The sequence below is a fragment of the Solea senegalensis genome, linkage group LG15 (genome assembly GCF_019176455.1).
Source record: "Solea senegalensis isolate Sse05_10M linkage group LG15, IFAPA_SoseM_1, whole genome shotgun sequence".
Lineage (NCBI taxonomy): Eukaryota > Metazoa > Chordata > Actinopteri > Pleuronectiformes > Soleidae > Solea > Solea senegalensis.
The window spans coordinates 12,164,801-12,184,719 of NC_058035.1; the positions used below are offsets into that span (position 1 = coordinate 12,164,801).

At 42.9% G+C, this 19,919-nt stretch overlaps 1 protein-coding gene across 15 annotated transcripts in view; it reads left to right on the plus strand.

Moving 5' to 3' along the window:
- Nucleotides 1-17,732, plus strand: part of pax2a (paired box 2a) — a 30,193-nt gene extending 12,461 nt beyond the window's left edge. For 4 of the 15 annotated variants that reach the window (XM_044046112.1, XM_044046115.1, XM_044046113.1 and 1 more), the window contains 6 exons: nucleotides 2,081-2,256; nucleotides 4,676-4,796; nucleotides 11,346-11,561; nucleotides 13,486-13,587; nucleotides 15,414-15,500; nucleotides 15,656-17,732. In XM_044046112.1, the coding sequence (XP_043902047.1) occupies nucleotides 2,081-2,256; nucleotides 4,676-4,796; nucleotides 11,346-11,561; nucleotides 13,486-13,587; nucleotides 15,414-15,500; nucleotides 15,656-15,777 (824 nt within the window). In that variant the 3' untranslated portion in view covers nucleotides 15,778-17,732. Of the gene's footprint in view, nucleotides 1-2,080; nucleotides 2,257-4,675; nucleotides 4,797-11,345; nucleotides 11,562-13,485; nucleotides 13,588-15,413; nucleotides 15,501-15,636 lie in introns of all 15 variants that reach the window. The other 11 variants (XM_044046119.1, XM_044046122.1, XM_044046120.1 and 8 more) reach the window with 3 other exon arrangements.
- Nucleotides 17,733-19,919: the final 2,187 nt, after the last annotated feature.

Consider the following 19,919-nt stretch of genomic DNA (forward strand, 5'->3'; position numbering starts at 1 on the left):
TGCACCTCTGACAGTGGGGCTTCACACTCCACTTGACACGTGGACTGTCAGAGGATGAATCTGATTTATTGCAGCTATCTTCTGATATATGTCAAACATGAGCCACTAATGGCGAATTCTGAAAATAAATGATTTACCATTATTTCTATTTAATGGCCAAATCTGAATTTTTTTTGGGAGCCACATAAATTTACAACGCGTCACTGAAGGCCTGTAAAAAAATAAAGTGTCTGAATGAATATACACTGTTCAAAATATTTAGAGTAGATTAAGTATTATTAACTATTAAGTAGAGCAAATATAGATTGAGGTATTGTTTGTGTTGCAGGGACTGACTGATCAATTTGCACATTTCATTTTGATTATTTTTAGGTCAAAATGAAAAGACTTAAAATAATAACCTGCTATAATGAGAATATGTTACGTTACCACAAGTTCACAATAAAGTGTGCTCCTCCATTATAAATGACAAATGCAGGCTATTGATTGAGCCTCTTTTCTCAGAGCAGCTGATACAAGGTAATTAATGACTCCATTTTCTTATATACCACAGATACAGCAACTGAGTTTCATGCAGCAACACTAATATTACTCCACCACCTCCACCAGGCCTTCACTCAAAGAAAGAAAGAAAAAAAAAAAGCCTTGTGTTAACGTACTTGGTTAACTGATGGAAGGAAAAAGAAACATGTGGAAGGAGGAAAAAAATGGATTTCTTCATAAATGTTACACTAAGAAAAGTCAATATATTTTAAAGAGCGAAATTCACATATATATTTACCCGCCAACACACACCTTTTTCCTCTGCACACACACACACACACACACAGTAAATTCGAGTTCCATTCTCTCCCTGGATCTATTTCTTGGTGCGAGGCGGGTTCATCCTCTGGCCTCAGCCATTGAAAAAAGGTCAAGCAGCCGAGCAGAATGGCAATAACGCCCCTGAAATGGTACCATCAGTGGAACATGATTGATCAATTGAATTCCATAGCACAGAAAAATGTGGGATTAAGTAGAGTATTATACGCACAATGAGTTGAGGCATGATGTTCATTCCAAGTTCATTTCGCCTCCCTCCTCTGCTGGCGGATCAGGCAATCAATAGCGGCCTTGCATATCATATATCACCGCTGGCTCGCCCAGGAGAGAACATAATCTGCTGCAAATTTAGAATGACAGATTTGTACGGTAGCTAAAGCCCTCATCCGCTGTTGGCGGTCGGGCGTGGGGAGAGAAGGGAGGGTGGCGGTATAGCGAGCACTTGTGTGGAGGGTTCCCCGGGATGCTGGCTGGAGGTCTTTATATCCCTGTGTTCAGGACTTGATGAGTGAGCAGAGAGAGGGAGCTGTCGTGGCAGCGGTGGGCTCCCTGGCTGCGTTGATAGGGTCAAAGATCAGGAGAGCGAGGGAAGCATAGGCTCATTTGTTTATATAGAGTGTGACCGAGTGAGGAAATGCATACACTTGCCCTCGACGCCCCGTCCTCATTCGGCCCTGAGCTCCATCCCCTCTCCATTCTGTTTTCCAGAAGACAGGCAATATGTGGGGGGTAGATGGAGGGAAGGGTAATATGTTCATGAGGAAATAGTACAGTTAAATAATGGCTCTCTATTTCCCGCTGGCAGAATGAGAGGCTCTGTGTGTAATCGCCAGCCCTATACTTCCTCCACCTGAAACACACGCTCCCCCTTACAAGTATATATTTGCACTGAAGGTAATCCATCAATTACCACAGACCTATCACATGATGACCGTGCTGATGGTGGCCGGGAGTAGTGGGGAGTGAGGGGAGAGACAGTGAGTGTATGTGTGAGGGAGGAGAAGAGAGAGGGAGATAAAAGGCAGACACTGAAGCTGGTGGGTTTCCCTTGACTTTACTGCATCTCCTCATGCCATCACTCTCATACACATCAGAAATGTTCCTCCTCCTCTTTATCTCACATTGCTAGTCTGTTAGAATAATGTGTAGTAAAAAAGAAAAGAAAATGAGCCTGATGCAGAATGTTGTCGTCCTCCTTTCCTCCTCTTCCTCCTCCCCCTTCTTCTTCCTCTCCTTCTTCCTCTCCTTCTTTCTCTAGATGGCTCTGATGGCTCAGGCCCCGGCAGCGACTCTCAGGGCAGTGTGGAGAGTTTAAGGAAACATCTGCGAGCGGACGCCTTCACCCAGCAGCAGCTGGAGGCCCTGGACCGTGTGTTTGAACGTCCTTCTTATCCTGATGTCTTCCCCACTTCAGAACACATCAAACCGGAACAGGTTAGCCAGACAGATTTCTCTCTAAAGCCTCATTCACACTGAAATTAGTGGATAAACCTGGAGTAGATGGTGTTTGGTCTGCACTGCCAAACGGAAAGCAGATGAAGAAAACACGTCTGAGTTCGCTTGTGTCTTGAGTTCCCAACAATCAGGACAACTAGAGAATTAGCAACTAGAGAGAATGTCAATTTACATTCCCACTGCTCAAACACAGCTTTAAAATCCAGGATGAAATTGCTTTTCCACTAGTGGGAATGACCTATAACACTACTCTACTATGTGTCCTACCTGTTCTTGTATTGTAGTTGCCACCAAACAAAATAAGTTACCCTGATTTCGAACATTTTAAAGTAAACAGATTGTGACGCTGGCAACAAAAGGCTCCGTACAACTTCTTGCTCAAGGCGATACAAGACTACAGCCCTTTTCAGCGGATAACCTTTATTTACATTTATTAGACTGTTAAACAACAAGAGACTATTAATTTTCCCATTGGAACTCTATGTGGGTGCCCATGCAGCCTGAGCAGTGCCCTAATTGAGTTCATTTTCATCTCTGTGCGATCGTGGGGAATTACAGCGGCGATAAATCAGGGGGACAGCCCCTCAGCCTGCTATACAGCCCCTAATGCAGCTAATTACCAAAGTGATTTCTACGGCAAGATCAATACCAAAACGAATTGGAAATGACTTGCAATCACAAAGAGTGTGGGAGAAGGTATTAAAAAGGCGAGGGCAAGGTGGAGGAGGGGGAGAGAAAAACGGCATCAGAATAGTCCAGAAAAATCAGTTTTAATTTAATGTAATATTAATCAGGCCACTTTCCCCTCTTTCCGTGCACCTCCTTTTTTTTCTCCCTGCTTCCAACACCCCCTCCTTTTCTTAAACTGGTGAAAAGGTGGGATATTAGGCTATTAGGGACTTGTCTGGTGTCTGCGTCAGGGCATTAAAAAGCCATTTTGAGGAGGCCAGGCTGAATAGGCCTCATCCCTCCCACACTTCTGGCAGCCATGTGGTCAGGTCATTCAGGTCCCTCTGTGCTTGCCACTCGCCCTCCGCCCAGTCCTGCCCAGCCCTGCCCACAGCCCATCTGCATGACAAAATGGTTCTTGTGCTGCGGAGGCCCAGCGGAATAGAGAGGAACATCCAGCCTAGTGCCAGGGAACAGTTGTAAGCAGACAATTAGAGTTTATCTGGAATAGAGGCAGACAAGACCGGGGTCACCAGCTTGCCCCTGTGGGACCCCCCATCCCATTGAGGCAAACAGATGCACACACACAGTCGCATACAAACACTCACAGACACAAGCGTATGCACACACACTTCTCCTTTTTAAAGAAGAGTCAGTTCAGGAAGTGTCATCTCATTAAAAAAAAGAAAAAAAACAGGATTCATCACAGCTGCGAGTGTGGTCTTTATATGAGAGTACAGCGGATAAATACTAAATGTGGTTTCCTGTACCACATTTCCACTGGTCAGAAAAACCCAGGTTAATCCCAGATTTAAATGGGTTTGTCAGTGTATGTAATCAGGGGTTGTGGTTGTTTTGTTTCCCTTGGTGCAGGGGTGAAAAGTCCCACCTCAGGACAGACCAACCACTGGCAATGTGAATGTTGTGAATTTGTCTTCTTTAATGTGAAAGAGGCAGCACAGTGGACAAAAAGCAAAAGTGAAAAACATTAAGAACGACTATACAGCAGCAGAGAAAGGCACTTATAACCTCTAATATAACATCAAATAAATAAAGATATGAAAAGGCAAACAATACTCACTAGTTTATATTTTTTATGAACGTGATTTTATGTGTTCGTCCTGGAGGCAAAACACAAAGGTTGGTTTTGAGGTTGTACTCTCCTTTAAAGAAAAACAAAAAAAACAAAAAAACACACCACATGTCTGTCCTGTAACAAAGCCCTGAATGTCTCCTCCCTTGACTGGTCACAGGGATGACTGCAGTGGAGCACAAAGAGCCAGCTGACACCCCGTCCTTTCACTCCTCTCCCAATCCTCCTCTCATCCCTCTCTCCCTTTCTGCCGTCTCCTCAGACAAGCCCTAATGCATGCATACATCATGGGTCTTGGTAAAGCACAGGCAGCGGAGACAGTTTGGGTCGAGAGGGGGGCGGCGGCGGCGGCGGTGTTGAAAGAATTCACAGGAAACATTGAGAAGAATACACAGTGAGAGGATCACAGGCAGCTTCCTCTGATACACCAGAGGCTGTCTTCAGACATATTTCACGTATTGTCGCCTAAACTGGGAGATCTGCTCTAAATCTGTGACCCAAAGTGGGCTCGCCTGTAGTGTAGCAGTGGTATCACCGAGCTCACATGGTGGAATGTGGAAACACATAGGAAGCCTCAGTTTTTTTTTGTTTTTCTGCATCTCCCCACTGACATATTTGTTGCACACCTGTCCACAGGCAAATGAATACTCCCTCCCATCCCTGAACACCGGCCTGGAAGACGTGAAGCCGAGCCTCTCCACCAGCGCCAGCTCCGACCTTGCTTCCAGTGTGTCCCAGAGCTACTCTGTTGTGACAGGTACAATCTGACTCACGCTATTGATCCCTGAAAGAACACACATACACTACTGTAAGGTGCAGCGGGTCAAAGACATCTACAGCAGAGCGGGTGAACTTACAGGAGTCAGATTCCACCAGAAACATCCGTTCAAAGAGCAGTTGACTCTAAAAATACTGATATTAACATGCAACTTCCAAATCCTCATCACCAGCTTCAACAGTCTTGAGAGTCGTATGTTTTTTGGCAGCAACAACTGGTTGTGTGTTTTATCATTTTCTGAAGCACTCTGTGTTTCTTTCATGTGGATGTGCAGGCCTTAGCATACTTGCTATTATCTTATCATCACCCGTACCTTATGACAGTTAACAAATCTAATTCAATCCCAAGATTGGCAGAATCAAGTGAAGACAATCGAAGTGTTAGATAGTAAATCCTTAGAAGCATGATCAGCGTGAGTGGAATTTGGGGAAAAACCTTGTTGGAAAATCTTGTTTGGCCACTTATTTAAGATATCACATCATCACTGACTCATTTCACTTTTGACGGCCACTTCCTCTTCGTTTTTTTTTTTGGAGTGTTTATTTCCACAGCAAAGTGATATATCATGTGAGCCCATTAAATCCTTCTGGCCTTTCACACGCTGCTCCTAACCAGCTATTGTGTTAGCCCTATGTTGGCCTGCTAACAGATTGACTGGGTTCACTTCTCTCACAAGAGACAGCTGCTGTTCTCGCCGTGACACAGCGTTGTCATCAGAGGCTATGATGATAGCCCGCTGATTGACAGCGGCTGGAACGGCACCGCGGCTCACTTGGCTTGTCTGAAAATGATGAGACGCGTGCAGTAAAAGAAAACTGAACTAGTTTTTTCCAACTTATGAACTTCCACTGAGAGCAGGCAGGTAATAGCAGGTGCAGTGTATTGAATATCACATAGTATTAACTATCTGTATCATATAACCCATACTAACCCACCTTGTATTGCACAGTGGCTTCTTTTGCTGTGCTGTCGAGGTTGATGGCCGCCTGGCTAATTGAAATATTGTCTCATTGTGGCTGCTGAGGCACTTTCCCAGGAGAGGTTAGGTTTACTGATGGCTACTCCGACTCGAGAATAATATGCCAGCCTTTTAATAAAACACCCATAATTATGCAGTGGGCATCAAAGTCAATGAGTCCACTGTGGTGTGTGTAAGGGAGAGGGAGGGGAGAGAGTGGACAAGATGATTGAAAACTGCAGTAGCCCTTCTCAAATGATCCCCACAGTCCAGCCCTGGACCCAGACACAGAGCTATGGGAAAAGAAAGACCCCTCTTTTATTCCTGAATATGTGGGAGGTAGATTTGCCCCAGAAAGTTGGGCCTCAGGAGAAGAAAGGTGTGTTTTTGTCTTTTATGGCGGGCTCCTCCTATGAAAGCTGTCTCGCTCTGTGGAGCACAGTCATAGCAGGTGGCCTCACAGCCACCTGGGGGCCCAGGGGCCTCCTAAAGCGAAACATGTGAGGGCCACAGATTGCATAATGAACCATCAAAACTTTAAGTTAACCATCACGGCATACTTTGGTACAACCATTAAGAAAAAAAAAAGTGTCTCAGCTCCAAATTAAACTGGGAAGTAATATCCAGTAAACTTTTACTGCTTAATTTTTGCGACTATGCTAGGTAATACATGAAGCATTTGATTTGTTGTAGGTTGTTAGTGCATAATATTATTTTTTCTGCCATTAGCAAACACTGTAAATAGGACTGTATGCCAAGGCAGGAAAAAAAAAAGCTAAATTACCTTCCTCAATTAGGGTGAGATCCAATTATCAATAAATTATGCTCTCATACTGGATGGTGCTACGAGATTATATTCATTCTTTAAATGTTTTCAGCTCCCAATTAAAATTCATACAGTTATTGATTTTGTTGATTTTTATGTCCCGAAATTTGCATAATCTATTAAAGATGAATGATTAATGAAGTGCTCAGTTTTGCATTCCAAGGGCGCTCGTGAAAGCGATGTTGGCCGTGTTTGTGTCCTCTGTTTACACTAATGTGTGAAAGAGACACTTACCTCAGAAGGAGGGGAACAGCCAAACTCAGAGAGAGATTTAAGACACTCAAGAGGGGCAGAAGTTCCTCTCAGGTTTACCTTTAAGGTCCAGTGTTTAACATTCAGGAAGGCAGACATTTAATATACTACCAATTAGGGATGGGATAAAACCAACTGATACCAATATCAAAAACTTGAGTCTCTACCGATACTGATATTAGTCCGATGCAGACATTTTAGACCATTCTCCCAAAAAGAAGAAATAAACAGCCAAAACATGACTCATGATTTTTCTGATCTGTTCAATATCCAATCCAGTGATTTTGACCAGTATCGGACTGATACTGATTCCCATCCCTACTACCAATAAGAATTTTAAAAATATTTAGAACACACCTTCTACATGTACCTTAGTCCAGGCTGACAAAATCATGCCAAATCATGCATTTTCATGTTTTCATTAAGAAAACTACATTTTATTTCTGGTATGCAAACGCCATCGTAGTTTCTAGATGCACCTGGGAAAGCGAGGTGGAGGCATAGAAATCCAGTCTCACCATTAGAGATGAGTAATTGTCTCATAGTGGCTCTTTAACCCTTTAATACCAAGCATATCGCACAAGCACAATTTGCATTACTGTAGTTACGTGATGGTTTGTGCTACGGGGAAAATTCCAGCGGTTTCTGAAAGCGGAGAAGTTAATTACGGTAATTTCACTCGCACTGTGGCAGGAAGCCGGCGAGTCTTTGTCAGCAGAGAGGAGAGAGTTGCAAAATACTGTTCAAATTCAACAGGTGTTGAAGGGTTAAAGATAAAGTTTGTGAATGGAGCAGTTTCTTTTGATGTAGATGTTTATTGTTCCTTTTGATCACGTGTCATTCAGCTGATATCAAGACAGAGAGGACCAAAACCCTATAGAACTTGTTTTTAATAATAATACAGTAAGGTGCAGTACCAGCGCACACTAAGGTCCAGTGTTTTCATTTCCATGCTTATTCAGCTGTGTAATAACGGTGTGAGGACAAAGGGATACACCGAGGAAAAGCTGTTGTGCCTGTGTGTGTGTCTGTGTCCAGTCACAAGTCAGTTAGTCAGTGTCACTCACAAGCAGGTAAACACTGAACTCTTCAGTGGATAAAACAACAACATGTCATCGTGTGTCCCCTGGTGTTTGGCTCTGGTCCAGCATCTGTGTGTCTGCACAGTTATCCATTAATACCTGAGCACGGGAAACAACACACCGAGTACAGTTCGGATGCTGGATATCTTGCCATTTTATCACGAAACCGGGTTTGTATTGAGTGAAACGTTGCTTAGCTACTTATCTGTTGTTAAACAGTGTTTTTACACGATGAGAGTCCAGTGGTCTGTGTGCAGACTGGGCCTGATAATGGCTCTCACCACCAGAGCCTGCAGGGAGGCCCCCTCTGACCGACCACAGATGTGAGGGTTTTTACACAATCGCTACCTTTTAACCTACCTGTGCTTCTTTCACTCTGTGGGAGAGTGAAGGTGGGGAAAAACAGAAAAAAGATTGGATTTTTATTTCAAATTAATTTTACCTTTTATGACTTGGCAGTAACAGCGAGTCTCAAGCAACACGCCACCTAACCCGCGGTGCGTGGTGTGTGGCCCGGTGACAAACGGCTTGTCTCAGCTCAGTTAACGCCAGCAGCAGCCCCGAGCTTGGAAATTAATGTTTATATCAACCCCCCACAATAGCACGCTAACCTTTGAGCACACATTTGATAATGAATTACTTTAAACTCATGGATGGGGAATTCACGCTATTTGGCCCCCGCAAATATTTCTCGCTCACAATTGGGTGCAGCCGTTTGACAAGTGTTCTTTTGTCCCTTTTTCCTTGTGTAAGTGGTTATGAATGACCAGTATATGATAGAGGTGTAGGCTTAAAGCTGTAGTGCGAAAGTTTTAAATACAAATACAAGTGATTTGATTTCACGTCATGAATGATGGAAGCACGGCAGAAGCTGCCAGTGCCCGTGCAAATGTTTGTGGATTCTAAAAAAAACCAAAACCCTGAAGATTCAGCAGTTTGACAGGATCAGTGCTGGGTTGCTGAGGGGTGGGGGTGATATGGGATCACTCGACATGTAGAGATGCCAGCAGGTTCTGGTAATTATTCAGAATTCCTCATGGGGGCGACAGAAGTTCCGCACTGGGCCTTCATGTGTCTGCACTGAAAGCAGATATGACTGTCCATGTTGAGGTACAGTAGACTTGTCTCCAGATGATCTGGAAGTTTTTCCACAACTGAAAAGTTCTCTGTGGATCAACTGTCAGCCTTTGCAAACAGAGTTCTGCCTGTAAATGCTTTGAGTTCCTTGGTGAACATTTAAAAATGAAATGCCCACTTGAGAGAAGGCTGTTGCAGCTATATCCCGACACATCACTCGGCAGGCTGTTGTAGGTTCTTAACAGTCCATTTCTATGGTTGATGGGGTCTGCGGACGTGGCGTCAGTGGTGGAGCAGAGACAGATGTTGGAGAACTCTATAGCGTCTGCACTCCCTCTCTCAGAGATGTGTTTGCTGGGTGGAAGAGGTCCCCGAGGACCCTGAGTTTATCTTCAATCTCCATCATCAAGGCCTGTGATTTGACAGGCTCCCTTTACCCAAGCGCTGCCTCGTCTCTAGGACAATAAGCAACACCATGTCTGATTAGTTTCAGAGTTCAGTGGTCTTGAACGCAGCGTTTTGTATCAGTTGTTGTTGCATCGTAACCCCTGTCTGTTTGACAACGGTTGCTCAGGCGCTGAGAAAACAGCGACCTCCATGTGTACGTGTGGAGTCTGCGATACAGTTTAAATAGACTCAAGTTCAGGTTAATGCTCGACAGATTCTTTTTGTCGTTTTTTAAATATGTTTAGCTGATGTTGTTCTGCTGTGTAGCCCATTGGTTGACCCGGTAATTGGTTTTCATGTGCTGTGAGTGTGTATTCTAGCAATGATGTGGGTGCATGTTGAACATAATGTGTTTGTGCAGACACTAACCACTAACAAGGCTGCTGTATTGTCTTTTATTAAAGAACGCCTGCTTCTTTTCTGAGGGGAAGTCCTATTTTTAATTTTTTTTGGCTGTGATCCACTCACAAACTTTTAGAAGCAGTTTTAACTTTAAACACTTTAATAGGCTGCATGTTTGCCATCATTCAGTCTGAGCTATTTAAATTCATTCCCGTGTGCAGACTCTCTAATAAATGTATGACACACATTTACATTTGACAACGGCCAATTAGATGCAAAGCCCACTTATTACAATATTTCTGTTCACACCACAAACTCATGGCGAACACTCGTTTTTTAATGACTTGATCATGTGTCAGAAATGTGTCGCTTCCTCAGTAACAATGGTGTTTGTCTCAGTGAGATGTAATCGAGGCACTTCTGTCTACATCAACAATTACAACTGTCGTAAAGACAAAGAGGGGGAGATTTGAGGAGACCTGCATGACACACTGTGTCTATGGGAAAGCGTTGAGTTATGTCGCCTGACTCCCTGCCATTAAGTTCATAGGGCCGACAGGGGCTGCGTCCCCTTCCATAGAACAGTCCTTATCTTAATGAGGAATTGCAACACACACAGTCCTGTTGTAAAACAACAATGATGGGGGGGCGGGGGGGGGCAGCTAATGAGGCTATCATGGTGTCGGGGAAAGAGCCATCTCTCCCTAAAGGCCCCAGCGAAAATAAAACGGGCTCTGGAGCAGACATGGAGGAGCTGGAGACAGAGCTCACATTGATGATTACATAGGTTTGAGGGGCAGAGCTGCAGGAATGAAAAGACGCCAAGACTCATCAGCCAAATTAGATCCAAAGTGTGGAGCTCTGAACTGTCTGCAAGACGATTGTTTGGTGTATTTGTGGGAGTGATTTGGTGTTCGCGAAGGCAGCCGTGAGATTATGTTGTTTGTTTACCCAAAACCTTGGGGAAATTTTTCTTTTTCCTTTTTTTTTTTTTTACGCATTCAGGCTTGATTGATCAGGCGTGATGTGCTCGCTGTAACATTCCACTGGTGTATGTTTCCACTTAGTTGAATAAATTACCGATGGCTGCATGTGAGATTATTATTATAAGCTATGTAAATGAACAAATCAACTGCTAAAGAGTGCTCATCTATTCACAACTCATATGAATGCACATGCCTGGTCTGGCCTCGGTGGAGGATAAGAAGTTAAAGGTCCTGTCTGTGACACAGACATTTAATATACACTTGTATATGTGTATATAATGGCTTTAAAATAAGAATGGTTTGGTTTTTACCTGTAATTTAGCTTTGGAGCATGTGTTTTGCATTTTTGCACAGATTTTCAGACCTTGGACTTTTAAACAATGCTTCCTTTAGTTTTCCTTTGGTTATTAGAACATTTACAAAGTTACATTACATTCATCCCACCATAGCTCTACATCCGAGTGACTGATGTGAATGTATGAACAGTATGTGAGGTGTTGCATGTTTGCATCATAGTCTCTCTATTTTTTTTTTCCTTTTGTTTTCTTTGCCTGGCAGAGTCTCACCCATCTTATCCACCTTCCATGTGTGTAAAGCGGGAGCCTCATGAGGCGTCCTTTGCCCCCTTCACCCCCTCCTCTGTTGGGGACTCTGCTCTAGCTGACATCTTGTCCCGCCAGTCCAGCCTCTCTGTAGATGCCTCTACTCCCAGCTACCCTGCTCATGCCAATGGCCCCTGCTACAGCCAGTATGCCAGCCAGCCCTTTATAGCAGGTACAACTTTAGCCTCCTGTCCCTGTAACCCAGATCAAAACTCACTCACCATGTTCTGTTGATTTTTTTCCGCCCTTAAAGTTCCAGTGTGTCAGAATGAGTAATATTTAATGGTGAGACAGCAAATAGTAACATATGAAGGAGCCGCTCTTTTCCCAAGCATGTCTGGGAACAAGTGTTTATGACACTAATGTGATATATTATTACTTTATCAGAGATTACACTTTACAAAACAGTGATAATATAACAAGTCATGTTTCCATTGCTAAGCAGCATTGTGCAGAGTCACTGTGTTACTGTGATGTGTGCATGCAATTGGCACATCACATCTAAAGGAATATACAAAACAACATAGTCATAGTTGGAAGAAACTGCCACGGTGGGTGTTCTGCAGTGTGAATCAATGGATTCAGTTCCAAAATAAACTTGTTGTACGTCACTTTTTGATAAAATAATATACATAACATAATGAGTAATGTAAGTTATTACTTTCACTACCAAGAAATACATAACATTATTACTTTCTAAAGCAGTAACTGGTTTGTCCTTAATGTTGCCGTAGAAACATGGTGGCGCAAGATAACGGCCTCCAAAAAGAAAGGCCTTTGCTTAAAGTACACAGGCTTATTTTATTTTATTATTTTAAGGCTATGAAACAAAATTTATTTATTTAATTTGTTTTACAGCAGTTAATCACCTTTACAAACATTGTATGGGAAGCATATTCTGCCAATAAACCTTCCTAAATGTTAAACATTGGACCTTATGTTCAAATAATCTACTCAAAGCCATGATAATCTTTCATGTTTACGGCACTAAATCCCAGGATTCTTTGTGGTTTTACTCTTGTGTATACAAGGGCAAAACTGTCTGCCCCTCATTAACAGCAACTGCTCTCCCCTCCTCTCCTCACCCTGCTTTTCTCCCGCTCTGACCCCCTGCTCATCCCTTGGGTTAACAATAGCCCTCCAAGTCCTTCCAGTGTCCTCGTGACAGGCCTGAGGTCTGAGGGGCCAGGCAAGGCTAAAGCAAGGGGGGGCAGCTTTGGACCCCTAACTCCCTGTCCTGTGCCCCTTCATCCAGCCAGGCCTGATACTGTCACTGTTAATTACAGAGCTGAATGTGGAGCAGAGAGCAGCGAGAGCACTCGCTGGTCTGATGCTCACGTCAGTTTAAGAGCTGCTTAGGACAGCGGTGCATTAATCTTACAGTAGTTGCATCACTGATGAGCTCGTTTCATACTTCTTTTTTTTTTTAAACCATAATAACTTTCGTGAAGTTAACATAACAAACTGCTCGGTGATTGAGCGCTGACTCATGTAGGGACGAGCGCACAAGACCAACCGCTCCATGACTGTTCTGACCTCTCCTCATTCAAATCACCCCTCAAAACTCACCTTGTTTTAACTGAAATGTCTTTTTTCCTTTTTTCTTAATTCATTATCTGGTTCTTTTTGTGCTTTTAATGTAAAGCGACTTTGAATGTATTATTATTATTTATTAATTATTTCTTAAGCGTTCACCTACAGTGCATCACTACCCTTCAGCTGATGCAAACAGCCATTACACATTTGTGGTATTCCTTTTCGATTTGTATGGGTTTCAAATGTTGGATGAGGAAATGTAATGTTGTGATTATCCACTAAGGTGATTTAACTATGTATAGAAAAGTAAAGCACTTTTCCCATGATGGCAGGTCACATGACACTGGAAATTCTACATATATATATATGTTCTATAGTAAAGTCAATTTAATTCAAACCACATTGTTCTTTTTAACTGGACAGATCGGGAAAATAAGATGACACATTTCAACGGTTTTCCTTCAATATCTTCACTTTGGTTACAATTCACAATTAAACCTAACAACTCAGTTTGAATATGGAAAGATAATATTTTTAACAATCCTCTTGTGTCCCCACAGGTCGAGACATGGCCAGCACCACTTTACCTGGATATCCACCTCACGTTCCCCCGACAGGACAAGGCAGCTACCCCACCTCTACACTCGCTGGAATGGTCCCTGGTACGTGGCACTGATACATTTCATTTGTTTAAACAACTGTGGGTTGCTGAATGACATTGCTTTGCTAAAACCTCGACAAGACACTCACAGTCAGTCCTTACTGAGAAGCAAAAGGAAGCGCAAATCCTCGCTCTGCAGGATTGAGGGAAGCTTGTTATAGCTTTGTTAGACTGTGGTTAGCGTGTGGTTAGCATCTGCGGATGAGGACATTAGATGAACTCGATAGGCGATCACCACAATCAGTGGCCGTGAGATAGGACAGTTCCTCTCAGTTACACTCCAGCTCCCAGCGCTCATTACCCTCACCATGTCCACACGGCGCACTCTCACCAGCTCCGTCGATAAACACGGCTTTTGCTCCTCTCCTCGCCTCCCCGGACACTCAGGGCTGCAGAGCGTATCTCTTTCCCCTCTACTTAACCTGCAGTTCAGGTTCACAGCAAACAGTTAAGGGTCAAAACACAGAGGCGTGGAGGGCCTGTAAATATTTAAATCACTATCTCTCTCAGGGATGAGCTCGGGTTACACGACCAGCTGTAAGGATGCTATAGCTGTTGTGTGGCGCGTGTAGATCTCCTCCAAACAACTGAAAACACCGTGCCCTTCATTGTGCAGGAGACCTGAGCCTTTCACTCTGAGCACTAATCAAAGCAAGCCCGTCTAGCATATATAAATAGAGGTGAATGCAAACCAAATCCAAGAAATGTATGTTAGCACAAAATCCTTTGTAATCCAGGTGTTGTGGATTTTCTTTTTCATCTGCCGGCGAATGACTTAGATTTAGTGACTGGTCCAAAACACCGTTAAAGCAAAGCCATTCTTCAGCAGCTTCATATAAAACCCTGCCTTTATGGTCCCATAAAAGAAAGAAACCTGTGGACCCACAGCGTCGCTCCCTGACATCCCCCCTCCCCCCCTCAGCCTCCCCGTCCTTCCCACCATGACCTGCACCGGAGGACAGCCGCAGAATTAGTGGCAGTGAAACCCACGGGAAAGTTTTTGACGCAAAGAATTGTCCTGAAAAGCAAGAAAGACGCCAGTGAAGACCTTGAGTAAAGAGCAAAGGGAAATTGTAAAAAATGATGATAACATTCTCATTCAAAAATGCATGCATTCTCATCTTCTCCCCAAAACAAAAACATTTAAATTTGCCCCGGCAGAAACTGAGGGTCCGTACACACAAGAACAAGTTTAGAATCTGCAAATGTTTTATAACGTGTCAGCTTTTCATCCACATTGAATCTGCGTTTCGGAAACTGCCTTTAAAATGCTATTGATGGAAAATGCCACCCATACATTTCTGAGTGTATAATCTGACAATGATGTCATAGCCCCGCCTCTCTCATGCTCTTAAATTCACTGACGCCATCTTCTTCTTGCTTTCTGCACATGCTCCGCTTCTTCTTCTCCATCGTTGGTGTATTTCTGTGGCAGCGTTACAGCTTAACTTATCTGATAAGATAAGATAGTCCTTTATTTGTCCCGCAGTGGGGACATTGTTACAGTAGCAAGACAACAAGACATATGTATATATATACATAGATACTACAGCATTTAGAATCAATTTTATGTAAGTAAAGTACTGTTTCTACATTCTTCATTCATTAACTCTCATTACCTAAAAGCTTACTTCCTGTTTTACCTTATCTTTGAATTCAAGTCGTTTTTTTTTGCATTCTTGTTTCTTGTTCGCCGTATTTTCGGAAACCAAATTAATTTCATGTCACTGTTGTGTGACACGGCTGAAATGTAGCCATGGTGTAAGAATATGTAACAGACGTCACCTTGTTAGCCCTTTGCTAATGTTTGTTTTTATTGATTTCCAGGAGGGGACTTTTCCGGAAACCCTTACTCTCATCCACAATACACCACTTACAACGAAGCCTGGCGGTTCAGCAATCCAGCGTTATTAAGTAAGTGACTTATTGTATTATTTTAATCTTACACATTGTACTTTAATAAGCTTTTAATAAGTCGTACTGTACTTGGGGCTTTAAACAAGTTTTGACCTCATTGTTTCCAACGCCTCGTTCTTCTGTTAACTTTCAGGTTCCCCTTATTATTATAGTGCCGCGTCCCGTGGCTCCGCACCTCCCACTGCTGCCGCTGCCTATGACCGCCACTAGTTACTATGGAGAGCAGCTCAAACTGCAGGGCGAGGGCTTCGGCCTCCATATTGTCCCCGTCTGAGAAACACTGAGGTCAAAGGGAAAGCGAGGTGGAATCCTAAAGGAAGCCCTGTGATGTTATGTGATGTGGAGGAAGGAAGGAGGGGAGGAAGGAGGAAAGGAGGAAAGAAGGAATGGCTGATGGCGGCGCATCTAGCCCAACTTCAGCGCTTCACACTTTGGGCCAAAAAAAAGGGCCCGTGTGGCGTTTAGAACTTACCCATCATGCCCTCAATCTCTCTCTATCTCTCACACACACACACACACAGACCTGAATATTTCCAGAATGACTTTAAGAGATTATATAAATATATATATTATAAAGTATAAATTGAAGAAAAACCGTGTGAAGAATACCATGTGGAAAAAATTGTTGTGGGTTTTTTTTTTTTGTTTCTTCGTTGCTGTTGTTGTTGTTGTTATTTTATTCATGGATCCTCACATTCCTTTTACGTAACGAACTGCAGTGTTTTTCTGCTCGTGAAAAGAGAAGTCCAAGGGAGTTCCACGATGGTCCCCCATAGCTTGACAATGCAGCGGCCTGAGCCAGTGTTGTGGGGCCCCTGTGACACTTACCGAGATCCTGGCTCCACGATGTAGGGCGGGCTTTACTCTGGTGCTTCGACGACATCTTCTGCTCCCATTTCAGTCCGACACACACAGCATGTCCCTATAACGTTTACTGACCCTGTACAGACCACTGGTGACGTCCCACTCCCTGTGGCAAACAATCAGATGTAAAAATGTAAATCATTTTTTTCCGAAGTATTAAAAGAAAAAAAAAGAAAAAAAAAATGCAGTGAATGTGGACTCAGAAAATGGTCTAGCCAGAATTTTGAATACTTTAAATTATTTTTTTCCTGTCACTACTCATTTTTAATGTAAAAGCAACAAAAAAATATGGTATCAAAGATTTTGCAGAACTGCTGTCATACTGTTTCCTCTCATCTCCCGTCACGTCCATCTCGACGTCCAAATCATCTCGCTTTTTTTGCACTATCGCCTCAGCTTATCTGATTTATTTGGTGCGTTCACATACAAATCAAGTTGAAGCATAACTGTTAAATATTTGGGTGTAAAGCAAACAAAGCAGAACAACATCTTTATCATTTTCCTTGGTTATATTCCATTCAGCTGCTTCGTCGTACCAATAGATGCCTACACTGATTAGAAAGCTGTACGCAGTTGAGCTTCAACAATTGCCTTACAACCCTGTGTTTCCAAGTTAAAGTCATGACTATTCAAAGAGATCAGCTGCCTTTTTCAGAATCACATCCACGACTCAACGCTCCACACGGAAGAAAACACTGATTCAGTTTTGTTTTTTTTGAGAAACAATATTTTGTGAATGTACTTTTAACTACATTTGCCAAAGACTTAGTTTGATATTTAATATTTTATTTACAGTATATGTATGCATAAGTAAAACAGTATTATCTTTTTTTTTTGAGTACGTAGTCAACACTGAACATGTATGCTGTGACTATTCAACAAACCACACCAATGAGGTTGAAAATTCAGTGACTCAATATTCCAACGGCTGCAACTAAAATGCTGCTTTGTAGAATGATTTGTGAATAATGTGAAGACAATTCTTCTATGTAAATAATATCACACACACACACACACCATCGCAGTATCATTCCAATGTACTGGCTCCCTTTGTAGATATACAAACAGGAAAAAAAAAGAAAACGTGCATTACATTATGTGTCCTAATGTAATGTTGTGCTCCGATGAAGTGCGCAGCTATTATCGCACCTGCGGAAACGTCAGTCACAGGTTTTCAGCAGCTAACGTCCCATACACTAGACTTTGTCTTTGTCGTTTAATTTTAATTTTTCATGATGTTGTCATGATCATGATGATGTTTTATGTCACTATGCAATGAGTTCAATGGCTTTCTGTATCATCTTTTGTTGTCGGGCTCTGAAACAAGTAACCCCTGCCCCCCCCCCGTGAAAAACAGCATAAAAGTGAAGAAGTTGAAAAAGACCTTCAGTGTGAAATGGTTTTACTTTTTGTTTTTGTCCCCAAAAATCATCAAGACAAGATCAAACTGAAGTCCTTGGCAACAATCAAAGATATCGTTCCTGTTTGCTGTTCGTAGATGTCGTGATCATTTTGTTAATTCAGATCGTCTGTGCCTCCATGTACACAAACCCGTCCATTTCCCCGTCTTTCCACCGTTTTCCTCACCTCTTCCTCTCGCTCTCTCTCTCTCGCGCTCAGCCCACAAACAATGCATCTCTTTAGCATAAAAGCATCCAAGGGGGAAGTTTAATTCAACACAAGAAAAAAACAACGACATAATCTGGTGCCAGGGGTGACTGTCATTTCTGAGGGAACCAGATAACAGAGAAAAACAGACTGCAGCCCGGCTCTGCACGAGAAGATTTCCTCCACAAATTGCACATGGGATTTGCCTATTTCTGTCTGCGTGTAGCTCGACATATCCGGAGATGAAACACTGGCACAGAGTGCGGGCCACGTCATTCAGCTAAGTCATTGCTTTAGGAAGCGGAGCACCTCTGAGGGAATGGCTCTTCTGCTGTAGTAAAGATGATACAGGAGATGTGTCATGGACATAAAAAGGATTTCTGATGAAAATCTATACAGAAAGCCTTGTGGCCTCAATCATCGTTCTGTTTCAGTTCTGTTCCAATTCTTTTTGTGCACATGAGAAATAAATTCTTTTATATGTCAGTCGTTGACTCGGTGTCCCCTCATTATTAACCCCATAAGAAAATGATTCAGAGTTCAAGGTTCCCGGGGAGCACCGCTGCTGCTGCTGCTGCTGCTGCTGCTGGCGCTGCTGCTGTATTGACATTTGGTTTTATTAACAGTCAGGAGCACAGAAGGCACTTACATGGGTTACAGCTCTCAAATATGGTCCACACAATAGCTGCACAACAGTGGGATAATGTATGCAGAAATTATATACATTATAGTTTAATGCCGTATGCGATAGAGAGATCAACTGCATTTCGGTAATGCGTGTTTGTGCAAGTTAGAGAGAGAGAGAGTGGAAAATAGAAACAGGAGGAAGGAGAAGACGAGGGTGAAACAAATAAGGACAATCGAAAAGGCAGGAGAGCATTGCACCAGCTTCTGTCTCCACTTTATTTAATGATGCATCAGATTCATCCTGCTATATCACACCACTGCTGGTGCATGGCTTCCTCCCTGCATTCTCCACCCTGAAACACACAAACCCAGCCATTCGTATTTCTCTTTTTTTCGTTTTTCCGTTTCCTCTGCCTATTGTTTATTTCATGGATCCCCTGTGAAGCATCAAAAGCTGCTGTTTCTGTCAGCCTCTAACTGTCCTGTGTTTGTCATTCAGGCCTTGTTAAAAGATAAGAACCCCCCACCCCCACACACACACACACTCCCTATTCTCCCAGCTCAGAATTCCCAGTGGTAAAATTATTCCATTTAGATGGGAACTTTTTTTGTCACTATCTAAATTGGCATATCTGGCTCTCTCGTAGAAACCAATAAACTGTGAACTCAGATGCATCTGTCAGTCAAGCTCATCTTTACTTTAGCAGGCCAGATGACAACAACAGGAGAAGACACACACAGACACACACACACAGACACACACCAGCAGAACGGGGCGCACTGATTGGCTCTCATCAGTTAGGCATTACGAAAAGCACCTGTCATCCTCAAGGCTCCTCAAGCTGCACAGAGGCCCCTGCCACAGGGGCCAATGGGCCTCGTGGCAGGACGTACTCAAACACTTCACCCTCATTGTCAACGTGGCGTGGTGATGCCCTACAGCGAGGCCTCTTTGGCATGATTCATGTCTGTCACTGGTAATATATACAGCAAAGAAACTGCTTTACAGAGCTGGGAGCGGGCGGACAAGGACTGAAGCCATTTGTGGCAAATTGAAACCCCTTTTATGTGATGTAACATATGTCATTTTGCCATATATTTAAATTTCTTTTAATACAACGATAAACACAGTAAATAAAAATTGTGTATTTTACAATATTGATTGAATGGATGAATATCTTAATTTTGGTTGCATTCATATAAAAATAAACATGAAGTGAAATCATTTAACACATTTATGCTAATAACCGAAAAAAGGAATAGGCTGAAGGACATGGCTTATTTTTGCATATCCTGTACACTAGGAAAAACAAGAAA